The sequence below is a fragment of the Plasmodium sp. gorilla clade G2 genome (genome assembly GCF_900097015.1).
Source record: "Plasmodium sp. gorilla clade G2 genome assembly, chromosome: 5".
Classification (NCBI taxonomy): Eukaryota; Apicomplexa; class Aconoidasida; order Haemosporida; family Plasmodiidae; genus Plasmodium; species Plasmodium adleri (nom. inval.).
This window is the reverse complement of record NC_041697.1, coordinates 957,801-982,119: the sequence shown is the minus strand read 5'-3', so window position 1 is coordinate 982,119 and position 24,319 is coordinate 957,801. Positions and strand designations below refer to the sequence as shown.

The following is a 24,319-nucleotide window of genomic DNA, read 5'->3' as shown; positions in this document are numbered from 1 at the left end:
TATGATAAATTAAAACATAACATTTGATATATATATATATATATATTGTTATTTTTTTATGTGTGTGTACCTACATATTTTCATATTTAAATGTTTAAAATTTTATTCCAAATAAATGTATTTTATATACACAAAAAAATATATATATATATATATATATATATATACATATATATATATATATATATTTTTATGTCATACCAATATTTTAACAATATATGGTAACAAAATTATATTTATTCTTCATATATAGTATTTTTTTATATCAAACCATATTCTTTACAATGTTATTTTTTTATATCCCTTAATTAAATAAAACATTATTTTCAACTCATACTAATTTTTTTGTTTCTTTCCAAACAGCACATAAAAATATAATTAAATAAATTAATTAATATATTTTATATATATGAATTTATTATGTATAAAGCCTAATGAACAGTGTTTTTAAAAATTATAAAGTTAAAAAAAATATAATATATATATATAATATACATATTATATATATAATATATATATATATATATAAATTTTTATAATTATACATTCAGGGTTTACATCTTTAAATAAAAGAAAAAAAACATATACATATATATATATATCACTTATAATATTTTATTTAAAAAAAAAAAAAAAAAATTCAAATATATTTATTTTAATATATATATATATATATTTATTTATTTATGACAATTAATAAATGTGCTGCTTTGAATTGTAGTATTAAAAATTAAGCAGTTAAAAAATATACATAAATATATATTATATATATATATATAATATTTACTTAGAATCAAAATTTTCCGATATAATATATGTATAATTTTCTTTTCCTTTTTTTTTTTTTTTTGTTTTTTATGTTTTTTTAAGTCCATTTTACACCTTACGAAAAAAATATATGTATATATATATGTATATATTTAATTCCTATATGTGATCCAACTATTATACATAAGAGAACTATAAATATATATATATATATATATGTATATTTTTATTTATTTATTTGTTTGTTTGTTTATATAATGATGATTATTTATATTACCAACCTGTAAGAACTTTAAAAAAAAAAAAAAAAATCGCAAACTACCATTTTTTTTTTTTTTTTTGTTTTTTTTATTATTTCTGTACATTGCAAAATTTTAACATTTGAGTAATGCATAAAAATATATAATCGTTGGACTGTAATTAGAAATATTGACACCTTCATGTAATCTTAATAATTGAGATTTTTTACATAAAAACATATATACATATATATATATATATATATATATATAGGGGTCACTTTTTTTTTAATAAAACATGTAATATTATATGTATTATACATATGTGAACGTATTATTTTAATTCTTCTTTTTTTCTTTTTTTTCTTTTTTTTTTTTTAAGTGTGCGCAATAGTTATAGACTTCACGTTTAAACAAAATATCTTTATGTAATATAAAAGGGACAAGTTTATTATTCAATGAAATTATAAATATGTCAATTATATATATATATTTATATATATATATATATATTTTTTTTTTGTTATAGAGAATGAGTATAAGTAATAAGAGTAGTAGTTTTTATAAAACTGATATTGAAAAACTTACAAAAATAAAAGGAAATAATAAATGTGCTGACTGTGGAGCAAAATGTCCAAGATGGGCTAGTATAAATTTAGGAATAATTATATGTATTGAATGTTCAGGAATACATAGAAATTTAGGAGTACATATATCAAAGGTTAAATCCTTGACACTAGATAAAATTATGCCTCAGTGGATAAATGTAATAAATGAAAAAATATAAATCAATAAATAAATAAATAAATATATATATATATATAATATATATGTGTGTGTTTGTTTTATTTTTTATTTAAGTGTATCAAAAATATTGGAAACGATCTGTCAAATGCATACTACTTATATAACCTACCAAAAGATGCATACATTCCAAAACAAGGAGACTCATCAATGTAATAAATAAATAAAAATATATACCATTCTATTCGCATAATATTATATATATATGTATATATATATATATTTATATGTGTGTGCATTTTACTTTTTCATATATATATATAACGATCTCATTCTTTTCATTTTATTCTTATTGTTGTTTTGTCTCATGTTGTATAAAATTATATTTCCTAAACAGTATAATGCAGAATTGGATAAAAAATAAATACGAAAAAAAGTTATACGTTCCAGAAAATAAAAGAGAACCTTACCAATATTATGTGGAAGGTATACATAGTATTAATAACAACATATAAATATATATATATATATATATATATATATATATATATATTTGCGTATGTATTTTTATTTTATTATTTTTTTTTTTTTACCCATACATTTCAGGTATTGATCCAAAAAACTGTCTACCAGAGACAACGTAAGAGATAATGAAATTAAAATATAAGTAACATGTCACTATGGTTTATTTCATCATATTGTTATATATATATATATATATATATTTATTTATTTATTTACATATATGTTTACCTTTTAGCAGTGCTAATGAATTCACCGGCAATGTAACCAATTCTCATACTAACTCCAAAAGCAAAAACGAAATGTATGATATTTATTAAATAAAACACATATATATTTCTATATTGTGATAAATTTGTTTGTTTATATAATATAAATAATATTATAATATATCCCATTTGGCTTTATTTATTTTATTTTTATTTTTTTTTTTCTTTTGTAGTGATAACCTTATGGATAGTATTAGAAAAATCGACATTTTTGGTTCCCTAAATATTTTGGACGAAAATAAAGTAGACGACACTTCTTTTAATAATAAAAAGATTAATAACGAGAAGGATTATTTTTCAGGTTTTAAAAACAAATCAAGTAAGACTTATATGGATGATGATTTTTATTCATTTGACAAAATAATATCTAATGATAAATATAATGATAAATATAATAATAAACAAAAAGAAAGTATAAAAGAATCATATTTTTTTAACGACGATGAAAACAATGATACATCGTCAAATTTTAATAATAGCCAAAAAAGTAATACAAATATTAATAATATAGATAAAAATTTGGATGATATAATAAATTCCAAGAGTAAAGATTTTAATATTAATGATGATATATTTTATAAGAATATCAAAATGGAAAATAAAAATAATGTAAGTGGAAGGAGTAATATAAATGATACATTACAACAATGTAATAATAACAAATATAATCTTAATAGTAATAATAATAATAATAAGAAGAATAATAATAATAATAATAATAATAATAATAATAATGGTAGTAGTAGTAGTAGTAATAATGCATCTCATTCTAATAAATTAAAAGAAGACAAAATATTCAATAATTATAATTCTCTAACTGATAAAGAATTAAGAGAAGCAAAAGTTCAAGCAGCAAAGAAAAGTATTGCCCAACTTTTTTCAAATGCTAAAAATATTTCTTTCTCTGATAATTCTATAACAAATATAAATACAAATATACATGAATATACATATAATAATAAAATTAAAGGAGATCATAATTTTTTTAATAAGGAACACAAATCATTTAATTCTTTACATAACATAAATCTTCATATTAATCATCATGTCAGTTCAAACAACAATATCTTAAATGAAAACCAAAAGAAAAATAGCAATATAAGAAATGGCAGTGAAGTGAAAAAAAAAAATGACTTTGATTTTTTTGGATAATAATAAAAAAAAAAAAAAATATATATGTATATGTATATATATATATATATATATATATATATATATATATATGTTTATATATTATTCATAATTTGTTAATACTCCCAAAAAAAAAAAAAAAAATTACTATTTTTTGAATATGGCATATACATAAGAAGAATAATTAATATATATGTTTACACACATACATATATGTGTGTGTTCACTTTTTAATATATAATTTTGTTCTTCCATAATATACCTATTTTTTTTTCTTTTTTTAATAACTATTTATTTTATATATATTTATTAAAATTTTGTATTTGTTATTCTTAAAAATTTACAACTTTTATATATTTTTTTTAATTAAAAAAAAAAATAGTGTTTTAAAAAAAAAAATGTTTAGATGATGAAAAAATATAACAATGGACAAAATAAAAATGGTGTGAATAAAATATGTATATAGGTTGTAATATATATACATATAAATACAAAAATATACTATATATATATATATATATATATATATATATATTACCATGTAAGAATTTTCAAATGTAGTGTTTCCTCTTATGAAGACTTTCTATGTTCTCTTAAAGCCTTCAAGGTTTTATAAAAAATGAACAAAAAAAATGTACATGTACATATAAAGATTATACATATTTGAATAATATTATAATATAGATCATACAAAATAAACAAAAAAATTATAGACATAAGAGAAATAAAGAATAAATAATAAATATATTGAGTATATATATTTTTTATATTATATTGTAAATATATAAATATAATATATATATACATAACAAATAACAAAAATAATAAACATATTATAAAAATTATAACAAATGTGTTGCCAATCTTATTTTTATTATTTTCATTTTTTTCTATATTATAATTTTTTTCTTCATAAATTAAAGGTAATGAATAATAGTCTCTATAATTATAAACAACATAATGATTTACAATATTATTATATTTATTACATTTGATATTTAGCTTTCTTATTTTATCAATACTTTTCATAATAATACTCCTCATTATAAGATTATCTATTTTTTTCTCTGGATATTTAACTATAGATAATGAATTATGAAAAAAAAAATTCATTTTTAAAAAACATAATTTCATAGAATAATTTTCATCACCTATTAAAATATCCATCTTATAATAACTGCTATATGGAATTAAATTAATTAACATAAGAGATAAATTGGAATATACCATATTATTATTATCATCTATAATATTTGTAAATAAAAATGTTTCTTCTTTTTTTAAATCCTTTATAATAATATTTGTATCCAAATCATTTATCATATCTTTTTTCATTTTTATATCCCTCTTTCTATTTCTTTTATCCATAATTTCTTTTACTAATAATATAGTTAATTTGTTTTTATTAAAGCTCTTTTTTATTTTAAATGAACATTTTATATTTATCATTTCATAGGAGCTTACAACTTCATCTATAATTATATAATCATAATCATTTTCTTTCACATTATGATTTAATAATATTATTTCTTCTTTTTTATCATCAGAATAATACGATGTACTTACTACAATATTACTTAAAGACAAAAAATTATTTTCTTCTTCATCTTTATAGAGAAAACATTCATTCATATTATCATCACATTTTCTGTTCTCATTATAATCAATATTTATATTATTGTTTATATTGTCATTATTACATTTTACATGTATTATGAAAAAAAGTAAAAAAAAACAAACAAACAAATATTTTACACACAAATATTTCTTTCTTTTCATATTTCTTAACACATCAAATTTTTATAAACACCGAATTAAAAGAGAGAAAACATTCAAAGGTTTTTTTATACTATATATTTTTTTTTTTTTTTTTATTATTATTACTTTATTAAACAAGTATATATGTTTCTAATATCCATTTTAAGAAGAACAATACAAACATATATATAAATATATATATGTAATAAATCTATTAAGAAATATTTATTTATAATTTACAGATATTTTAAAAGGCATAGATAGGTTCTTCAAAAATGTTATATAGGATCATATATATTATATGTATGGATTCATGACATTATAACAATAAATAATATAATTTAATAAAACGAATCTTATTCTTAATATTATATATATATATATATATATATATTTATTTATATTTATTTATTTATTATTTTTTTATAATATAAATAATATTATACAAGCCTTTAAATATATATATATATATATATATATGCATTCCAATTATTTTGCCTATCATATAATATTATATAGGGCACTTAACACATTTAAAAAAAAAAAAAAAAAAAAAAAAAATTTACATATATGTATTATATATATTATTATGCCTCTATTAAATTTATCTTTATATTGATAAATTTTTTAATTTTTTTCTAGGCCCTTAAAGGTTATAAATAAAAAATAAAAATAAAATGAAATATATAAAATAATAATAAAGTATTAAAATAAAATATATATATATATATATATATATATATATATATATATATAACATGAAAAGGAAAATATTAAAGATGAACATATATAGTAAAAACCCTAATATGTCAGGAATAAAAACAGAAATATAAACTACTTATTAAACATTTATAATATTTATATATATGTACATTTCTATACTCATAAAATTAATAATGTGAACAAATTATAATTTATATTTACAAATAAGAAACAAATAAAAAAAATGTATAATATATTACAAATGATGGGCCGAAAAAATATATTTCTATATGTATGTAATAATAATCATATCAAGTAAAATATATATATATATATATATATATATGTGTGTCCTTTGTTGTTAATTTTATAGAAATGATATAAAAAAAAAAAAAAAAAAAAAATGATTATTTTAAAAAGTACTCATAATATTTTACTTATAAATGACCATCTACAAATCATTTCAAATTATGCCTTATGTGTATTGTGATATATATAATGGGAGGACTAAAAATTTGTAAGAAATTTCAAAGGACACTTGTACATATCATAAAAAGAAATTACAGTTCAACCAATTTTAAGGTTCAAAGAGAATATAAAAAAATAAATACACTCATGTGTTATATTCAAAGATGTATAGATGAAGAACATGAAAAGAATAAAAATTTACTTTGTTTTAATAACGTGGGTTGTCATCAGAATAATTACCATATGTTATTCTACATACATATGCTAAGAATGTCTTACCTTTTAAAAAATATGACAGTAAATGAAAATAAATGGTTACATATATATAAAAAAATGACAACTCTCTATTTTCTGGACGAACAATATTTTCATATAAAGAAAAAAGAAAAAAATTATAATGAAAAAAATATTTTAAATGACCATATAAATGTTATAGATAACCAAATAAAAAGCAATATTATTGTTAATAATGATATAATAAATATACCTCCTCATATAATAGAAAGAAACATATGTGATAAATATAATCTCTTTACATTATATTCAAATTATTTATTTGTATATGAAACAATATTAAATAAAATATATAATTATTTATCTATATATAATACAGATGATATGTTATTGTTGTTAAATATCTGTGATCGTTTCTTTCATATCTTCTTCACTGTATGTAATAATAATAAGCACAAGCGTATGAACAAATTAAATTATATATATATATATTCAAATGAATATAATTATATTCACAACAACAACAATAATAATGATAATAATAATAATAATAATAATAGTAATAATTTTAGTAACAATTTTAAAATAAGAAAAAAGGGGGAGAAGAATATATATAAACATAGAAGTAATCATAAAGATATATTTATTCATCAATATGAAGATATATATAATTTAAAATATTATCAAATATTTATAAATATAATAAATTTATTGACAAATATATTAAATACAATAAATTATAATAGTATTAATTCTGCTCAATTAATAGAACTTATCAATATATTTTATAGAATTACAAAAAAAGGAATAATAAATGAAAAGCATATAATTAAATTATTTCAAAATAATATTCATATTTTTAAGGATATAATAAAATGTCCATATACATATAATGATATAATTTTTAAAACAATAAATATAATGTATAAATCTAAAATTATTAATTCTAATATTATCTTTCCAATCGTTATAGAACTAAAAAATAGAAACATAGATAAATATCCCATAAATATAAATTTTTTTGAAATATATTTAAAATTATTAACATTAATAAATCTAGAACCACCATATAATCTATATCTATATCATTGTTGTAAAGAATATATATTAAATAATATATATAATATACAACCATCTAAAGTATACAACTTTTTCTTTATATCAAGTATATTAGGAATATATAATCTTTCAATTTTAAATATATATATAGATTATATTTTTAAAAGAAAAGATTCACATTTAAATATTTCTTCCACACACAAAATTTATTACACTTTATTAGGATGGAGCATTATATATAATACAATTCTTAAAAATAAATATAAGCATAATAAACGTAACATCAAAATTATATTCATAAATTTTAACAACAAAAATATTCATTATATTTATGATAATAAATGTATACACATTAATAGTTATTATGATAATCTATTTGGGAAGTTGAAATATTTATTATATTTTTATAAAAACAAATTGATATGTGAAAAAAAAAAAAAAATTAAAAATAATAATAAAAATAAAAATAAAAATAATATACATAAGAAACATAACAATGATAGTAATTATAATATACATCATAATAATAATAATGGTATGTATATATCTTTAAATAATAATATATACACAGAAAAAGAAAATTATCAGTTCAATCAATTTTCTATTTATTCCATTTTGAAACAATATTATCCTAACACCATCAATGAATATACAACAAATGAACTTATAAGTTTAGATATTTTTTTATATATACATAAACAAAATTCTTATAAAAATATTGCTATAGAATTTAACGGTAGAACACACTATAATTTATTAATTAATAAAAAAACTTCATATCCACAGACATATACAGATACATATCAAATGGTTGAAAATTATAATACAAAATATAAAAAATGGATTCTATCAAATTATTCATTGAATATCATATATATTCCTTATTATAAGTGGAACATGTTAACGCATAAACAAAAAGAAAAATATCTTACGGAAGCTATAAATATGTGTTCTGATATAAAGAGTAATATAAACACACAATGATAATATATATATATATATATATATATATATATATATATATTATATGTATAAATTTTTTTTTTTTTTGGGTATAATTATTACACTCTTAATTATACTATACATACAAAAATATACATATATATATATATATATATATATATATATATATATTATATTTTTTATTGTTTTAGTTCTTTTCTTTTTTTTGTCCATAATAAATTAACATTTAATTAACATTTATTTAACATTTGTTTAACATTTGTTTAACATTTGTTTTATTTAATTTTTTAAAATTGGCTATTCCTTTCTTCCAACATTTCTCTCTTGAACAATTGTAATTCATCCTGCGAATATATAAATAATAATAAAAAAAAAAAAAAAAATTATTCCTTCTATTTATTCCTTTTCATATCTTTTTGTTCCCTCATCGTTCTACCTGTATATAATCCGTAGATATAATATCGTATATGGTAGGTCTTTCTTTCCAATCTTTTTTTAACATCCAATAACATAAATCTATTAAATCGTTCGAAACGTTATCTGGTAATGGATCTGGCTAACCAATAGTATAAAAAAAAAAAAAAAAAAAAATACACACATATATATAAATATGTAAAGCGTATGATATATATATATATATATATTTTATTTTTGTAATACCTCATCTTCACATATTTTTTGTGCAACTGACAACATGTTTGAGTTATTAGATTTAAATGGTGGTTTTAAACTTATAAGTTCATATAAAATAATTCCAAGAGACCAAATGTCTGCAGGGAAACTATAATTTATATTCTACAAAATGGGAAAGGATAAAAAGGAAATAATAATAATAAAATATATATTTTTAATATATACATATATATATATATATATATATATATATATATATATATTATACATATTCCATTTAAAAAAAAATAAAAAAAATTATTATACCTTACAAATTTCTGGTGCCATATATCCTATAGTACCACATAATGTATTTGTTTGTTCTGTATGTTCTATAAATTTTGCCAATCCGAAATCTCCTATCTTGGCTCTTTCTTTTTCGTCTAAAAATATATTATTACATTTTAAATCTTAAAAAAAAAAAAATTATAAATATATATAATATATATATATATATATATATATATATATGTGTGTGTGTGTATGTATGTTTGCCCTTATTTTGAAATTATTTTTTTCAATAATCCAAATTTCACCTCTGTGTATTAATTTCTTATCATGTATAAATTTTATAGCCATAATTATTTGTAATAACCATCTTTTTATTTTCTTCTCAGGGATTGGAGTTTCTAATTCTTTATGTTTTTTTATCACCTTTCCTAAATCCCCCTCTTCATAACAAAGACAAAAAGAAAAAAAAAATATATATACATATATATTATATATATTTGAAACAAATATGATAACTTTATCTTTCATTATTATCATAATCATATTTTTAATTTCTATTATTTATTATAAATAAAAAAAAATTCTACTTATGCAATAATCCATTGCTACATATAAAACACAATCCTCAACGAAAGCTTCTTTATATCGAACTATGAAAGGATGAACTGACATTTTAATGAGGGCCTATATAACAATAGGAATATAAAAAAAAAAAAAAAAAAAAAAAAAAAAAAAAAAAAAAATTATATATATATGTATAAATCTGTCCATATCCACAACAGAAAAATTTTTTTTTTTTTTTTTTTTTTTTTTTTTTTTTAATTTTCACTTATTATTATGTCTATTTAATCCATTCTATATATAAATGTTATATATATATATATTATTTATATTATATATATTTTACGTATTACTCTTATCTCATTGACTACATTCATTTTTTCCTTGCTGTTCATACATGATATGTCCAACTCCTTAATTACAAAACTAATTCAAATAAAATAAAATATATTATAACATCAAATGATATAATATTTTTATATATGATTACTTCATGTAATCATTTATCTACTTATAATTATGCACACATATATTCATGTACTTATATGTTAATATTTATATATATGTATTATATATTAATATAATATATACACATATTTTATATCTAAATTATTTGTTTTAATATACATTTTATCATTCTCATCTTTAACAGCAGTTACAATTCCAAACGAACCCCTTCCTATACTTTTTACCACCTCATAAGGACCTATCATTTTGGGCTTAGACATTTTTAATAATAATCTAATTATTTATACTTTATATATTAATACATATAAATATATAAATATATATATATATATATATATATATATATATATATATATATGTTTACATTTGTAATTACCAATCTTAAAATCATTTGAACATTTGTTATATATTAATATATTTATATTTTATTATTTTCTTACACATATTATATATAACACAATGTATATACACATATCTACTATGAACATATAACCATAAAGATTTCCGAAATTTTATAATGAATTAAAAAATATACATATATACAATATAATATAAGGAGAAAGAATAACAATGTTATTAATAAATCAAAATTATTATTTATAAAAATTCATTCGTTTAAAGGACTAATTAATTATAACACCCAAAATATATAAATATTAGTTGCAGACAGAAAAAAGTAAAAGAAAAAAAAATTGAGCACATGAATTAATCATTTCTTTTTTTTAATTAAATTTTTATATCAATATTAGAAATGTTCTGAGTTTATTTAAATGTATATAAGCAAATATATTTAATATATATATATATATATATTAATTCGAATCCATATTTAAGATAAATGAAAAAATTAAACACACAACCTAATAATTTTATAAACCGTTGTAAGTATATACACATATAATATTATAATTCTTGCTTCCATATAACATTAATTTATTAAATATACAAATATTAATAATACAGTAAGGGTAACAATTAGGTTCATAAGTATTTACGTTATATTAAATAAATTGTTTTTAAAAAAGCAATCTATTATATATATATATATATATATATATATATAATTAATATAGACTAATATACTAAACAAATTAAATTACGTATACACACATTTTATGTGTGTATTTTTTTTTTAACCTTCATATTTCCTAATAGTAATAGTATTTAAAAATATATATATAAATAAACAACAACAACAAAAAAAAAAAAAAAAGGTAAGAAAAAAAATTTATATATTATCCATAAAAGTAACAAAATAATATAAGTATTATATTTAAAAACAAATACAACAGCAATAGAAATAACAAAAACAACACTTATATATGGAATAAAGAGTATATATCCTTAATAAGGAAAAAAAAATCTTTTTTTATTCAATCATATATATATATACATATATATATATTTGTTTTTCGTTTTTTTTTTTTTTTTTGTATTTTTATATTTTTATATTGTACGTATATTTTTTTTTTTTTTTTTTAAAAGACATTTAAAGTGGAATAAATAAAAAAAATAATAAAAGTAAAAAATATTTCTTCCAATGGTAATTAAATATATATAATCCTTTTAAAGTACATCGTATATATTTTCAACTATATCCTTTTAAGCATATGAACAGTAAAGGTTTCTTTGGAACATTTGTGGAGTTTTTGCAATTCTTATACTTGGGAATCCTGAGTCTTTTGATTTGTAGATGCTGATACTTGAAAATCGTTTTTCTTTTTCTGGACCTCCTTTGCATAATGGGTTTCCAATATTTGCGAATTTTGGATAAGATGGTAAGAAATTACAACTAACAGTTCCACAGAAGTTTTCTTGTGTAATAGTATCTACAGTTGTATCTTGGTCACCTTCCATATTAATGGTTGCATTAGAATCTACCTTTTGGCTAGTTAAGTCATTTAATATTTGGATTTCTTTTTCATCAGCAAGACTTATAGTTTGGTTTTCTTTTAATTCGTTGATTGGTATTTCTTCTTTATCTTCTACTTCTTTACTTATATCAATGTGTGGGCAATTAACCTCTGGAACTTCCATTATACTTTCTCTTTTAGATGTTTTTAATACTGGGATTACCTTTTCTACAACCATATATCTTGGAACAGTAATAATTCTTTCTCTGTTAACATATACTGGGACTTCTACAATTTTTTCAACAGTTTTTATTTGTGGGACTTCAACAATTTTCTCTTGGTATATAATTTTATCTACATTTTTTACTTTTTCAACATATACAGTTTTGGGTTTATACACATTTTTATACTTAATAACTGGCCTTATCTGTTCCACTATTCTTTCTACAGTTTTTATTTGAGGTACTTCTACAATTTTTTCAAGATATACTTCTTTGGGTATTTCAACTATTTTATTTTGAATTATGGGTTCTAATACCTTAGGTGGTAATTGTTTATTTACTACTTGGGGGTATGATTCATTTCCATTTATTTGTCCATCAAAAACATTATCTCCTTTGCAGCAAGCTAAATTCTGATTTGTAGAACACATTTTTGTTAAACTTTGTTTTTTTTTAAATTATATTTTATTATCTTTTAAATAGGATAATTCTACTGATCTAAGTAATATTCTATATATATAAATATATAAATATATATATATATATATATATATATAATATATTATAATATATTATAATATTATAACCTTCCTAACAAAAAAAAAAAAAAAAAAAAAAAAAAAAAAAAAAAAAACTATTATAATATTAAAGGTTAAATTAGATGAAACATACTAATTTCAATTCTAATATAAAAACCAAGTGATTCAAAAAAAAAAAAAAAAAAAAATTACTTTCTTCTTTCTATATATAAATATATATATATATATATTAAATATGTTATATATATTTATAATATAGTTAAGTAAATTATAAAATTTATAAAAAAATTCATTAAAATCTTTCTTATTGATATATAATTTTATAAATATACATGTATATGACACCAAAAAAAAAAAAAAAAAAAAAAAAGAAAAACAACACAACAAAAGTACAATTATATGTATATATATATATATATATACACATACATACATACATATATATATATATAATATAAGTATATTTATATATATATATTATATAATTAATATTTAAAAACTAAGAGAACAAAAATTTACTTCTTCATTTTTATTTTATTTATTTTATTTTTTTTTTTTGGGAACTTCTACAACATAATAAAATAAAATAAAATAAAATGAAAAAAAAAAAAAAAAATAGAAAAAATAAAAGGAAAAAATTAATTATTATATGAATTTATATTTATTTTATTCTATATATAATATTAGAAGAAAAAGAAGAAAAAAAAAAAAGAAAAGTAATTTACACGTACGTGTACACACAAAAATATGTTTTATTTTTTATTTTTTCTCAGAATAGTAAAATTAGAAAGAACTTGATTTTTTATTATTTAAAAAATATATATATACTTATTTACAAATATATTGTAAATTATTTTAAAAACATATTTCTTTATTTTAACATAATTTTTTTTTTTTTTTTTTTGGTTGGTTGTAGAATTATTCATATTTAGAAAAATGAAGACCTGTTTTTATATTGGTTTACAAAAAAAAAAAAAAAAAAAAAAAATTATTTACATGGATTTATTAAATAGCTTTATATACATATATATATAAAAAAATTTTCTATATATATATATATATATATATAAAATATATATCATATATATTATACATATATATATTTTTTTTGAAATAATTAAAAAAACAAAAACAGATTCATAATAAACTTTATATAAAATATATATTTATTATATATTAAAAAACATTTTATTTTATGCACACATTTGGAACAACAGCCATTTGGCTACATCTTATAAATATCTGAATTGTACAGGTGGAAAAAAAAAATTAACGCACGCAAAAAAAAAAAAAAATATTAAAATAAAAATATATATATATATATATATATATTATAATATTAAAAAGAGTAAATAGCTATTTATACACAAAAAAAAAAAAAAAAAAATAATAAAAATAATAAAAATAATAATAAAATAAAAAAATAATAAATATACATATTTTTGTATTAACACAGTTCTATATATACACACATAATATATATAATAATGGTGTTAGAAAACATTTCTCTCAATTTTTAACCCATATTTATGATTTATATTTTAATTTCCCCAAATTTTGTTTATAAAAATAAAATTAAAACAGAAGGTTAATAAATATTGATACGAATGAAAGAATACCTTTATAACTAATTAACAAAAAATATTAAAGCATTTTTGAAAGGCAGACAAAATTTATAAGGGTTTAGGGTTTACACAACAATATATCCAATAGGAAAAAATATTTAAAATATTTATTATTATTATAATTATTATGTATTTTTGTTTATTTTTATATCAGTTTCGAATTTCTCTAAATAAAAAAAAATCATTTACTAATGTTGTAGATGGAAGGTTCAGCCAACTATCCCTTGTTGTATAATGGGATGTCAATTTTCGATCCGTGTATCGCATAATTTCATCAAGATCATAAGAGCTCGTCTAAAAAGGGTGTAAAAAAATAAAAAAATAAATAAAATAAATATATAAACAAGGGTATGTATAAAAGAATAAATATATAAAATCACTTTATAAATATATCAATAAAGTGTATAATACAAATATTTTGAATTTAGCATAAAAATAAAAACTAAAAAAATATATATGTTGTATAATATTATATGAATTACAAAGTCATTCCTTATGAATATGTATATACGCACAAATATAAAACTTATATAAAGACTATATAAATATATACTAACTGCTTAAATATATATATATATATATATATATATTTTTTTTTTAAGTTACCCTAAACAATTTTGCTGGGTTTTTTTTCATCCATGCTACTTTTCTTCTTCTCGTTCTTCTGTGAGAACTCTTTTTCTTTGGTACACCATATAAGGTAAAAGTTCTATTAGATTTATAAAAATTGGTTCCATTGTTTTGTAAGGCTACAGATGTATTTAAAAATACATTTTGTAATATTGGTGTATCTACCTTAAACGATAATGTACCTCTTAAAATTACTAATATTATGAGTATAACTTTAACATATAACATCTTTGAAATAATGAAAATGTAATAAATTTCTATTTATTAACTTCATTTATTTCGTAAACAATCTTTTCACATTACATTTTTCATATTAAAACAAAAAAAAATAAAAAAAATAAAAAATAAAATATATATATATATATATATATATGTTTATATTTACATTTATCTATTTATGCAAAAAAAAAAAAAATTTTTTTAAATTCATTCACTTATTTTATTTTTTAAAACATTTATTATAAAAATCGTTTAAGATAAGTATATCTTTATTATATATTATTTCATCAAAACGGTTTAAAATTTTATATGTACAACAAAATAATATTTTACACATATATTTTTTATAAGGCTTTACAAATTTTATGTGTTCTCAAGAATATATAATAATTATATATATATAATATATATAACCTTATGAACATATTATTTTTGAAGTTTTGTAAATTTAGAATATTTTGTAGGATCTTATAAATCATTCATTTTAGTGTTAAAAAAATTATTATTTAAATTAAAAAAAAATATGAAAGATTGTATAAGGCTTAATATATAATATTTTTATTTTTTTAATATTTATTCATGCATATTATATATTCATCTCTTTCTCCTTTTTATTAAAAATAATAAAAATAATTACAGTCGTGTATTATTGTAAAAATGAAGTGTAACATAATATTTCATTATACCAAATATTTATAAATGAATAATTAAATAAATAAATAAATAAATATATATATATATATATATATATATATATAAATATGACTATACATAAATTTTTTCTTTCTTCATTTCGACGGAAGATTTATAACTTGAATATATTTAAAGGAATAAATACGCAAAATTTATATTATTCCACAATAAATTGTAATACTATTAAAAATGATGTAACACTTAATGAGCATAATTTAAAACCTCATTGGATAAATATTGATAATAATAAAAAACTTAAGAATAAATGTGTAGATGAGACTTATAAAAATGAAGAGTCAAAGGTTCAGAATAATGAATATTTATATATATCTAAAAAATCTAGGATGATGAAATATATTATAAGATTACGAAAAAAAAAAAACTTTCGAAAAAAAAATAATTCCTTTTTTGTTAAAGATTCTAATACAATATTACATTTATCAAAAAATAAGAATATTGAATTTGAAGCAGTATTAGGAACAAATAAAGATTTATTAAATAATTTTAAAAATATGGAATGCACAAAGTTATATTATATAAATAAAGATATATTAAATTATATATTTTCTGATACTTTAAATGTCAGGAGACATGATAAAAATGATGCTGTGGCTATAATAAAGATACCACATTTATCAAATAAAATAGATAATATTAAATTTTTATTAGTACTTGATCGAATTAGATATGCATATAATCTTGGAAAAATATTAAATGTTGCATATTCAATGAATGTAGATTGTTTATATTATACAAACCATACTGTAGATCCTTATAACCCTAAAGTTATGGAAATAACTAAAGGAACACATTTAAATATTCCTCATATATTTGGAGATTATCATAAACTAGAACAATTATGTAAGGAACAAAATTTAATACCTATTGTAGCACATACGAATGGACAAAATATAGATACCTTTTTTAAAAAAAAAAAAAATAATATAAATGGTATCTGTCTCATATTAGGAAATGAATCAACAGGTCCCCACACAGACGTATTCAAATATGCCCACCCGTAATAATACATATATATATATATATATATATATTTATATATATATTTATATATATATTTATTTATATATATATATTTATATGTGTGTCCATTTTTTTTTATTAAATTTTTTTTATTTTTTCTCAGGATTCATTTACCTATGCACGAAATGACCAACTCCCTAAACGTTTTTGTTGCAGCCAGTATTTTAATTCATTATATAAAAAAATGCTGTTTATAAAAGTAACATATGATAAGGATATGAAATATTTATAAAAAAAAACAAATTAAATTTTAAAAAAAGCCAACTAACTATACAAAAATTATAGAATTAAATATATATATATATTATGAATTATATTAGTTTTATTTATTTATTATTTTTTTTTTTTTTTTATTTAATTTTTTTGTGGTTTATTTCTTCTTCTTTTAATATATAATAAAAATTTACCATAAGGTTTATCAAGGTATATAAATATTATAAGGAGACAATTAGAAAATGCTATAAGGTTATCAGAAACAACAAGAATATATATATATATATATATATATATATTATATTTATGTATTATGAGTCACATATAAAATATAATCATTTAAAAAAAAAATTACGAATAAGAATAATCCGAAATATTTAATTGTTTATAAATAATAATATATAGAGAATAACATAAAGGTCGAAATTTTTTCAGAAAAAAAAAAAAAAAAAAAAAAAAAAAAAAAACAATTCTTACGAATATATTCTATATGATATTATAATATCTATATATATATATATATAATAGTATATGCATATGAATAAATTGTATACTTCAAAGCTTGAAAACATATACATTATATAATATAGATAATATATATATTTTTTTTTTCATTGTTATATAATTTTTCCGTAATATTATATATAATACCCATTTAATATATTCAGTTTGTTTGTTTTTAGCTTTCTACATACAAATATATAAATGAATAAATAAATAAATAAATATATATATATATTATTTTTTAAGAGAACATAAACAAAAAATATATCCTTTGTCAAATTTTAGAAATCTAATTTTTTATTATATAGAAAGAAATAAAATATATTTATATTTATATATATATATAATATCTTTGTTTTATTATTTTTTTTTTTTTTTATAATTGATTTTAAAACAAATGCTCAGTAAATATAAACGAATTTGTTGTAATAATGGATTAAGAGCTATATGTATTATAAATAAATATATAATATGTGTTTCATTAGGAAATATTATAAAGATAATAAATGTAAGAAATATAAATATCTTAATAGATTGTGTAGTATCTAGTAGTAGTCATATATATGGATTCTGTTATAAAAAAGAATGTGATAAAAAATATGGTATGTTAATAGCTCATGGAGTACATAAAATATATATTTTTAAATTATATATTGATTCAACAAATGAAAAAGGTTCATTAAAGTTATTAAAAAAATATTGTACAAATAAATGGATTTTAAAAACAGCTTTTTTAAAAAGAGAAGATGATATAATTCTTTCAAATTCTATGGGTTTTACTTATGAGAATGATAAAAATGAAAAGACACATATAAATAAAATAAATAATATATCAAATAAATATTCAAAAAAAAAAAAAAAAAAAAACATTCTTATCATATCTTTAAGTAATGGAAGTATTTTATTCCTAGATATATATAAAGGTATGAGTTCATTAAAATATAAATTTATAGGTATATATTTATTATATAGTTCTGATATATTTATAAAAGAGAAAAAAAAATGTTACAACATATATGTGGTAGGAGGTACACCATTTAATAAAATATTATTGTGGTCATTTGAAATTAATAAAAAAGATATTACAAAATATTGGTGTCATGAAATAAATAAAAAAATAAATAAAATAAATAAGAATAAAATTATTATACAAATAAAACATTTTGAAGAATTATGTGGACATCGAGGTATTATTTTTAAAGTGAAATTTTTTAAAAACACAAAATATATCTGTTCAGTTTCTGATGATAGAGAAGGACGTATATGGTATAGGATTAAAAATATAGAACATATTAAGAAAATAAATAAAATGATAGAAAAAAATAGATATATGATAGATGAACCCATTCATTATTATAATAATTATTATTATAATTATTATTATACATGCATAAAAATATTAACAGGTCATAATGCTAGAATATGGGATATAGATATAGGAAAATTCAAAAAAAAATTATTCTTTTTTACATGTAGTGAAGACTGTATGTGTAATGTTTATTTTAAAAATGAAAATAAATTTTTTAAATATTCAAATAATAATTCTTCTACAATCAGATGTATATTATATCATCCATATATGAATTTAATTATATCGGGTTCTGACAATGGTACCTTACATATTAAACCCATCAGCTCCTTTTTTTTAGAGAAGCAGAATGTTTCAGACGATCTAAAAAAAAAAAATAAAATAAATAAATATGAAACTAATAAAAATAATAATGATAATATTTTTGTAGGGGATCATATATCAAACAGAGTTTGTTATAATAATACCATGATTGAAGATAAAAATTATGATAAAAATAAAGATGTTTATAATTCTTTTGCATCAATAAATATGTATGAAGAAAATATTATAAAAGAAAACACTTGCATGGAATATAAAAAGAATGATATACAAAAAAAGGATATCATCCATTTTTTTGTAGATGAATTAAATAATATTATGAAAAAGAAAAATGACTGGATAAGATCTGTAGATCATGCAAATTTATATGATGTAATTATTTGCACAAATTTTGGAAGTATATATATTTTAAAAACAAAAGAAAAAAATAAAAAGTTATTTTTAATATATGAAGAAGAACGAGAGAATTATTTATTGACATGTTTAACTTTTTTTGGAACTCAATGTATATGTTTAGGATATAGTAATGGTAATTGTTGTTTTGTTATATTGAAAGAGGATTATGATAATTATACAAATTGTAAGAATGAAAATAATATAACATATAATAAAGATATCAAAGATATAAAAGATATAAAAGATATAAAATATATAAAAGATAAAGGGCAGGATATTATATTTTATGAATCTCAATTTATATCTGATGAAAAGAAAAATTTACAATCAACATATTTCCAATGTTTTAATCATCGTATAAGTGAAATGTTATTAATACCATTATCATGTGTCAGTTATTATCATATCATTGATAATGTTTCTACAAATGGGGTGAGAGAATATATTGATCATGTCTTGTATTTGCGTATGCGACAAAGTAAACAAAATAAAGAAGAAAAGGTAATAATAAAAGAAAAAATAATAAAAAAAAAAAATAATAATAATAATAATAAAAATAATATTAGTCGTAGTAACAGCAGTTGTTGTAGTAGTTCTTGTTCATATGAACAAATTTCAGAAAACGTAGAAAGAGATTTAGATCATCCTTCCAATTTTTTTTTTCAAATTATATATAATCATAATATATCATATATAAATCATATATCTTACACACACACAGAACAACAAAAAAAAAAATTAGATGATTCCTCTCAAATAATACCTCTATCATTTGTTCTACCTATAAATATATTTTTATTGATCAACTTTGATCATACTGGAAGTATAAAAATTTTTAATATCGAAATTTATAAAAATAAAAATGTAGAAATTCAAAAAATGTGTGATACAATTATTGACGTAAAAAATAAGAAATCAAAAATAATATGTGTTAATTATGTTTTAAGACAGAAACAAATAAAAATGAACAAAAAAAATTTTAAAGAAATAAATAATATAAATAATGTACATCAAAAAATAGGTATTTTATTATTTGTAGGAGATGAATATGGATGTATTTTTATACTTTATATTAAGATACCTATACATATAGATGAAAATAATAAAATTATATATTATTTTAATAAAGCTTGTATTAAGTCCAAAGAAAAATTACGTGTTCATAATAATAGAAAAGTATTCGATATAAAAATTATTGATCATTGTATATATTCATGTGGTCAAAATGGTAATATACTTAAATATGAATTATATAAAGATGAAAGAAAAATATATACTTTATATAAATTATGTTTAATTAAAATACCTTATTATTCTTCCATATATAAAATATTACCTACTATTTATGATATAAAAAGTTATACATATCATACAAATCTTTATTGGAATACCTTCACAAAGAAAGAGCATCACAACAACAGAAATGATAATAATAATAATAATGATAATTATAATAATAATAATAATGATAATTATAATAATAATGATAATTATAATAATAATTGTAATAATAATTGTAATTATAATATTTATGGTGTTCATCATAATGTATCTACCCTCATGTATGAAGATCAAAAAAAAATAAATAACATGCACGATAATATCTTCATTTGCTGTTTCAAAGAAAAACAATTTGTCTTATATAATATGAAAAATAAAACAGAATATTTATCTGTTGAATGTGGGGGGTTTAGAAGACCATTAAGTGTATATATGAAAGGTCTTTCAAATACATCATTAACTTTTTCTTTATGTTATTGTAAAGAAAAGAATATATTTTTTTATTTTAAAAATATTAATAACAAAACAAATAATATAATACCATATGAACAAACATATTATAATTCTGATTTTCATACAAAAAATGTTTCTTGTCTTTTATGGTTTGATCAAAATTATTTTTGTACATGCTCAGAGGATGGCGTCATCAAATTAATGTATATAAGTAAGAAGAAAAAGATAAGCAACATAGAACATATAGAAAAAAAAAATAAAAATAATAAAAAAAATAAACATGTAAACGTCAATAATTTGAATAATATAAAAAAGGACAATACATCTAAACATAATAATAATAATATTGCATCCACGTTTAATAACTATAATTACAATATATATCACAAAAAAAAAAAAATGAATCATTTAAATTACGAGTTAAGAATTATTCAAAATGTCTTTAATCATACAGAACCTATTTTTTATATGTCCTTTTTAAAAAATCCATTTTATTTTTCTAAAAAATTTAAATTGTTTATATCAGTGGGTGCAAAGAATTCTGCAAATATTTTTTATACATTTATTCATAATGAAAATATAAATGTGATAAATACAGAAAAGCAAGTCAACAACAACAATGATGATAATATAAATATAAATAATATAAATAATATAAATAATAATAATAATTTATTAAGTAACAATATTATTCTTAACAATATAGATTATTCAAATGACAATGCACCTATCATTTATCATTTAGAAAAATTAAGAACTCAACAATTTTCTAGTAACCTAAGATATTTATGTGTACAAGGTTTTTTTAATATTATTTCTAAAGTTGAATATACCTATCTTATTCAAACTAATATATTTATTGGTACATCGATAGGATATATATTTCATTACAGTGGATTATATGAATTTAATATTTTTAATAAAATCATCTTCTCAAAAATTATAAAACGTGCAGATGTTATATCTACATATAATATGAACAGTACAATATTGTCATTAAACTTGAAAGTAATATGTGTCAATAAAAATTATGATGATGTAAATGAAAAAAATAATATGTGTGATAACAAACATATTTGTGATGAAAATAATATTGTGTCCTTAAAGAATTCTCCTTTTTCTTCAAGAAAAGAAAATATATTAAACGATAATATATTTATAATCAAAGATAAATATAAAACAAATCACACAAAATATAAACCAATAAATATATTATTGTGTGGATTAAATAATGGTATAATTATGATTTATTATCAGTTTGATATAACATTGAAATTATTAGAAAAGATTCATGTTCATCAAAATGGTGTAAATAAAATATGTGTTAAAAAAAAAAAAAAAAATTACTTACAAATATATACATGTTCAGATGATCAATCTATAAATATATTAATTTTTAAAATGATATATACAACAAATAATAAATTAAAAAAACTTATCTTAATACAAAATACAAAATTTACACATTCACATCTATCATCTATTAGATCCTTATATATGTTTTCTAATTATCTATTAAGTGTATCATGGGATCAATATATACATATATGGAAAATACAAAAAAATCAAAACAATAAATATTTTATAAAAAAAATAAGACAAATTAAAATATCAGTCTATGATGTTTCTTGTATAAATTCTTTTGTAAGAAAAAAATATAATATTATAGAAAACAATAAAAATAAAATTATTGAATATAAAGTCTATCTATGTGTATCAGGAATAAATGGTAGTATGGAATTATTCCTTCTCAAGCTTTTTACATAATAAAAATATAAAGATCAAAATTGTGTTTCATAAAATATTACAAAAATAAAAAACATATATATATATATATATATATATATATATATATATGTATATTTTCTTAGTTTTTATGTAAATATTAAATTTTTTTTTTTTTTTTTTTTTTTTAATATATAATAATCCAAACACATTTTTGAAATCTCCATGTTTCCTAATTGTACATATAATTGTTACATTACATCATGTTATGTTTTTTTATTATTATTTTATTTTTTTGTATTTAAATATGAATAGTTTTATATATTCTTATTAAATTAATTGTAGAACCCAACTTTTATATTTTTAAAGATCTCCCTTTTTTAATTAATACACAGATATATGTTGTTCATTTTTTTTATATATACCTCTTTTGTATATGTTCCATATTATCCCTTATATTATTTTCTTATTGGTCAAATGATCCTTTTTTTTTATAAAACCCATAAA

At 17.7% G+C, this 24,319-nt stretch overlaps 8 protein-coding genes across 8 annotated transcripts; 4 read left to right on the top strand and 4 right to left on the bottom strand.

Moving 5' to 3' along the window:
• Positions 1-1,539: 1,539 nt before the first annotated feature.
• On the top strand, positions 1,540-3,694 carry PADL01_0525200 (ADP-ribosylation factor GTPase-activating protein, putative; the record flags this gene model as incomplete). The annotated part of the gene is made up of 6 exons (XM_028685626.1): positions 1,540-1,773; positions 1,869-1,963; positions 2,149-2,237; positions 2,358-2,391; positions 2,512-2,577; positions 2,716-3,694. The coding sequence occupies 6 exons, from the start codon at positions 1,540-1,542 to the stop codon at positions 3,692-3,694; spliced, it is 1,497 nt and encodes a 498-aa protein (XP_028537106.1).
• A 549-nt stretch (positions 3,695-4,243) lies between these two features.
• PADL01_0525100 (conserved Plasmodium membrane protein, unknown function) lies at positions 4,244-5,452 on the bottom strand (the record flags this gene model as incomplete). Its single annotated transcript, XM_028685625.1, has 1 exon — positions 4,244-5,452. The coding sequence occupies one exon, from the start codon at positions 5,450-5,452 to the stop codon at positions 4,244-4,246; it is 1,209 nt and encodes a 402-aa protein (XP_028537105.1).
• A 1,179-nt stretch (positions 5,453-6,631) lies between these two features.
• On the top strand, positions 6,632-8,878 carry PADL01_0525000 (RAP protein, putative; the record flags this gene model as incomplete). Its single annotated transcript, XM_028685623.1, has 1 exon — positions 6,632-8,878. One exon carries the CDS (start codon positions 6,632-6,634, stop codon positions 8,876-8,878), a length of 2,247 nt encoding a protein of 748 aa, XP_028537104.1.
• A 266-nt stretch (positions 8,879-9,144) lies between these two features.
• Positions 9,145-11,049, bottom strand: PADL01_0524900 (NIMA related kinase 2; the record flags this gene model as incomplete). The annotated part of the gene is made up of 8 exons (XM_028685622.1): positions 9,145-9,201; positions 9,294-9,413; positions 9,518-9,652; positions 9,797-9,939; positions 10,066-10,200; positions 10,348-10,444; positions 10,675-10,747; positions 10,949-11,049. The coding sequence occupies 8 exons, from the start codon at positions 11,047-11,049 to the stop codon at positions 9,145-9,147; spliced, it is 861 nt and encodes a 286-aa protein (XP_028537103.1).
• A 1,342-nt stretch (positions 11,050-12,391) lies between these two features.
• On the bottom strand, positions 12,392-13,294 carry PADL01_0524800 (inner membrane complex protein 1g, putative; the record flags this gene model as incomplete). Its single annotated transcript, XM_028685621.1, has 1 exon — positions 12,392-13,294. One exon carries the CDS (start codon positions 13,292-13,294, stop codon positions 12,392-12,394), a length of 903 nt encoding a protein of 300 aa, XP_028537102.1.
• Positions 13,295-15,177: 1,883 nt separating this feature from the next.
• Positions 15,178-15,885, bottom strand: PADL01_0524700 (conserved Plasmodium protein, unknown function; the record flags this gene model as incomplete). The annotated part of the gene is made up of 2 exons (XM_028685620.1): positions 15,178-15,321; positions 15,634-15,885. The coding sequence occupies 2 exons, from the start codon at positions 15,883-15,885 to the stop codon at positions 15,178-15,180; spliced, it is 396 nt and encodes a 131-aa protein (XP_028537101.1).
• A 752-nt stretch (positions 15,886-16,637) lies between these two features.
• PADL01_0524600 (RNA methyltransferase, putative) lies at positions 16,638-17,807 on the top strand (the record flags this gene model as incomplete). The annotated part of the gene is made up of 2 exons (XM_028685619.1): positions 16,638-17,587; positions 17,714-17,807. The coding sequence occupies 2 exons, from the start codon at positions 16,638-16,640 to the stop codon at positions 17,805-17,807; spliced, it is 1,044 nt and encodes a 347-aa protein (XP_028537100.1).
• Positions 17,808-18,724: 917 nt separating this feature from the next.
• PADL01_0524500 (conserved Plasmodium protein, unknown function) lies at positions 18,725-23,854 on the top strand (the record flags this gene model as incomplete). Its single annotated transcript, XM_028685618.1, has 1 exon — positions 18,725-23,854. The coding sequence occupies one exon, from the start codon at positions 18,725-18,727 to the stop codon at positions 23,852-23,854; it is 5,130 nt and encodes a 1,709-aa protein (XP_028537099.1).
• Positions 23,855-24,319: the final 465 nt, after the last annotated feature.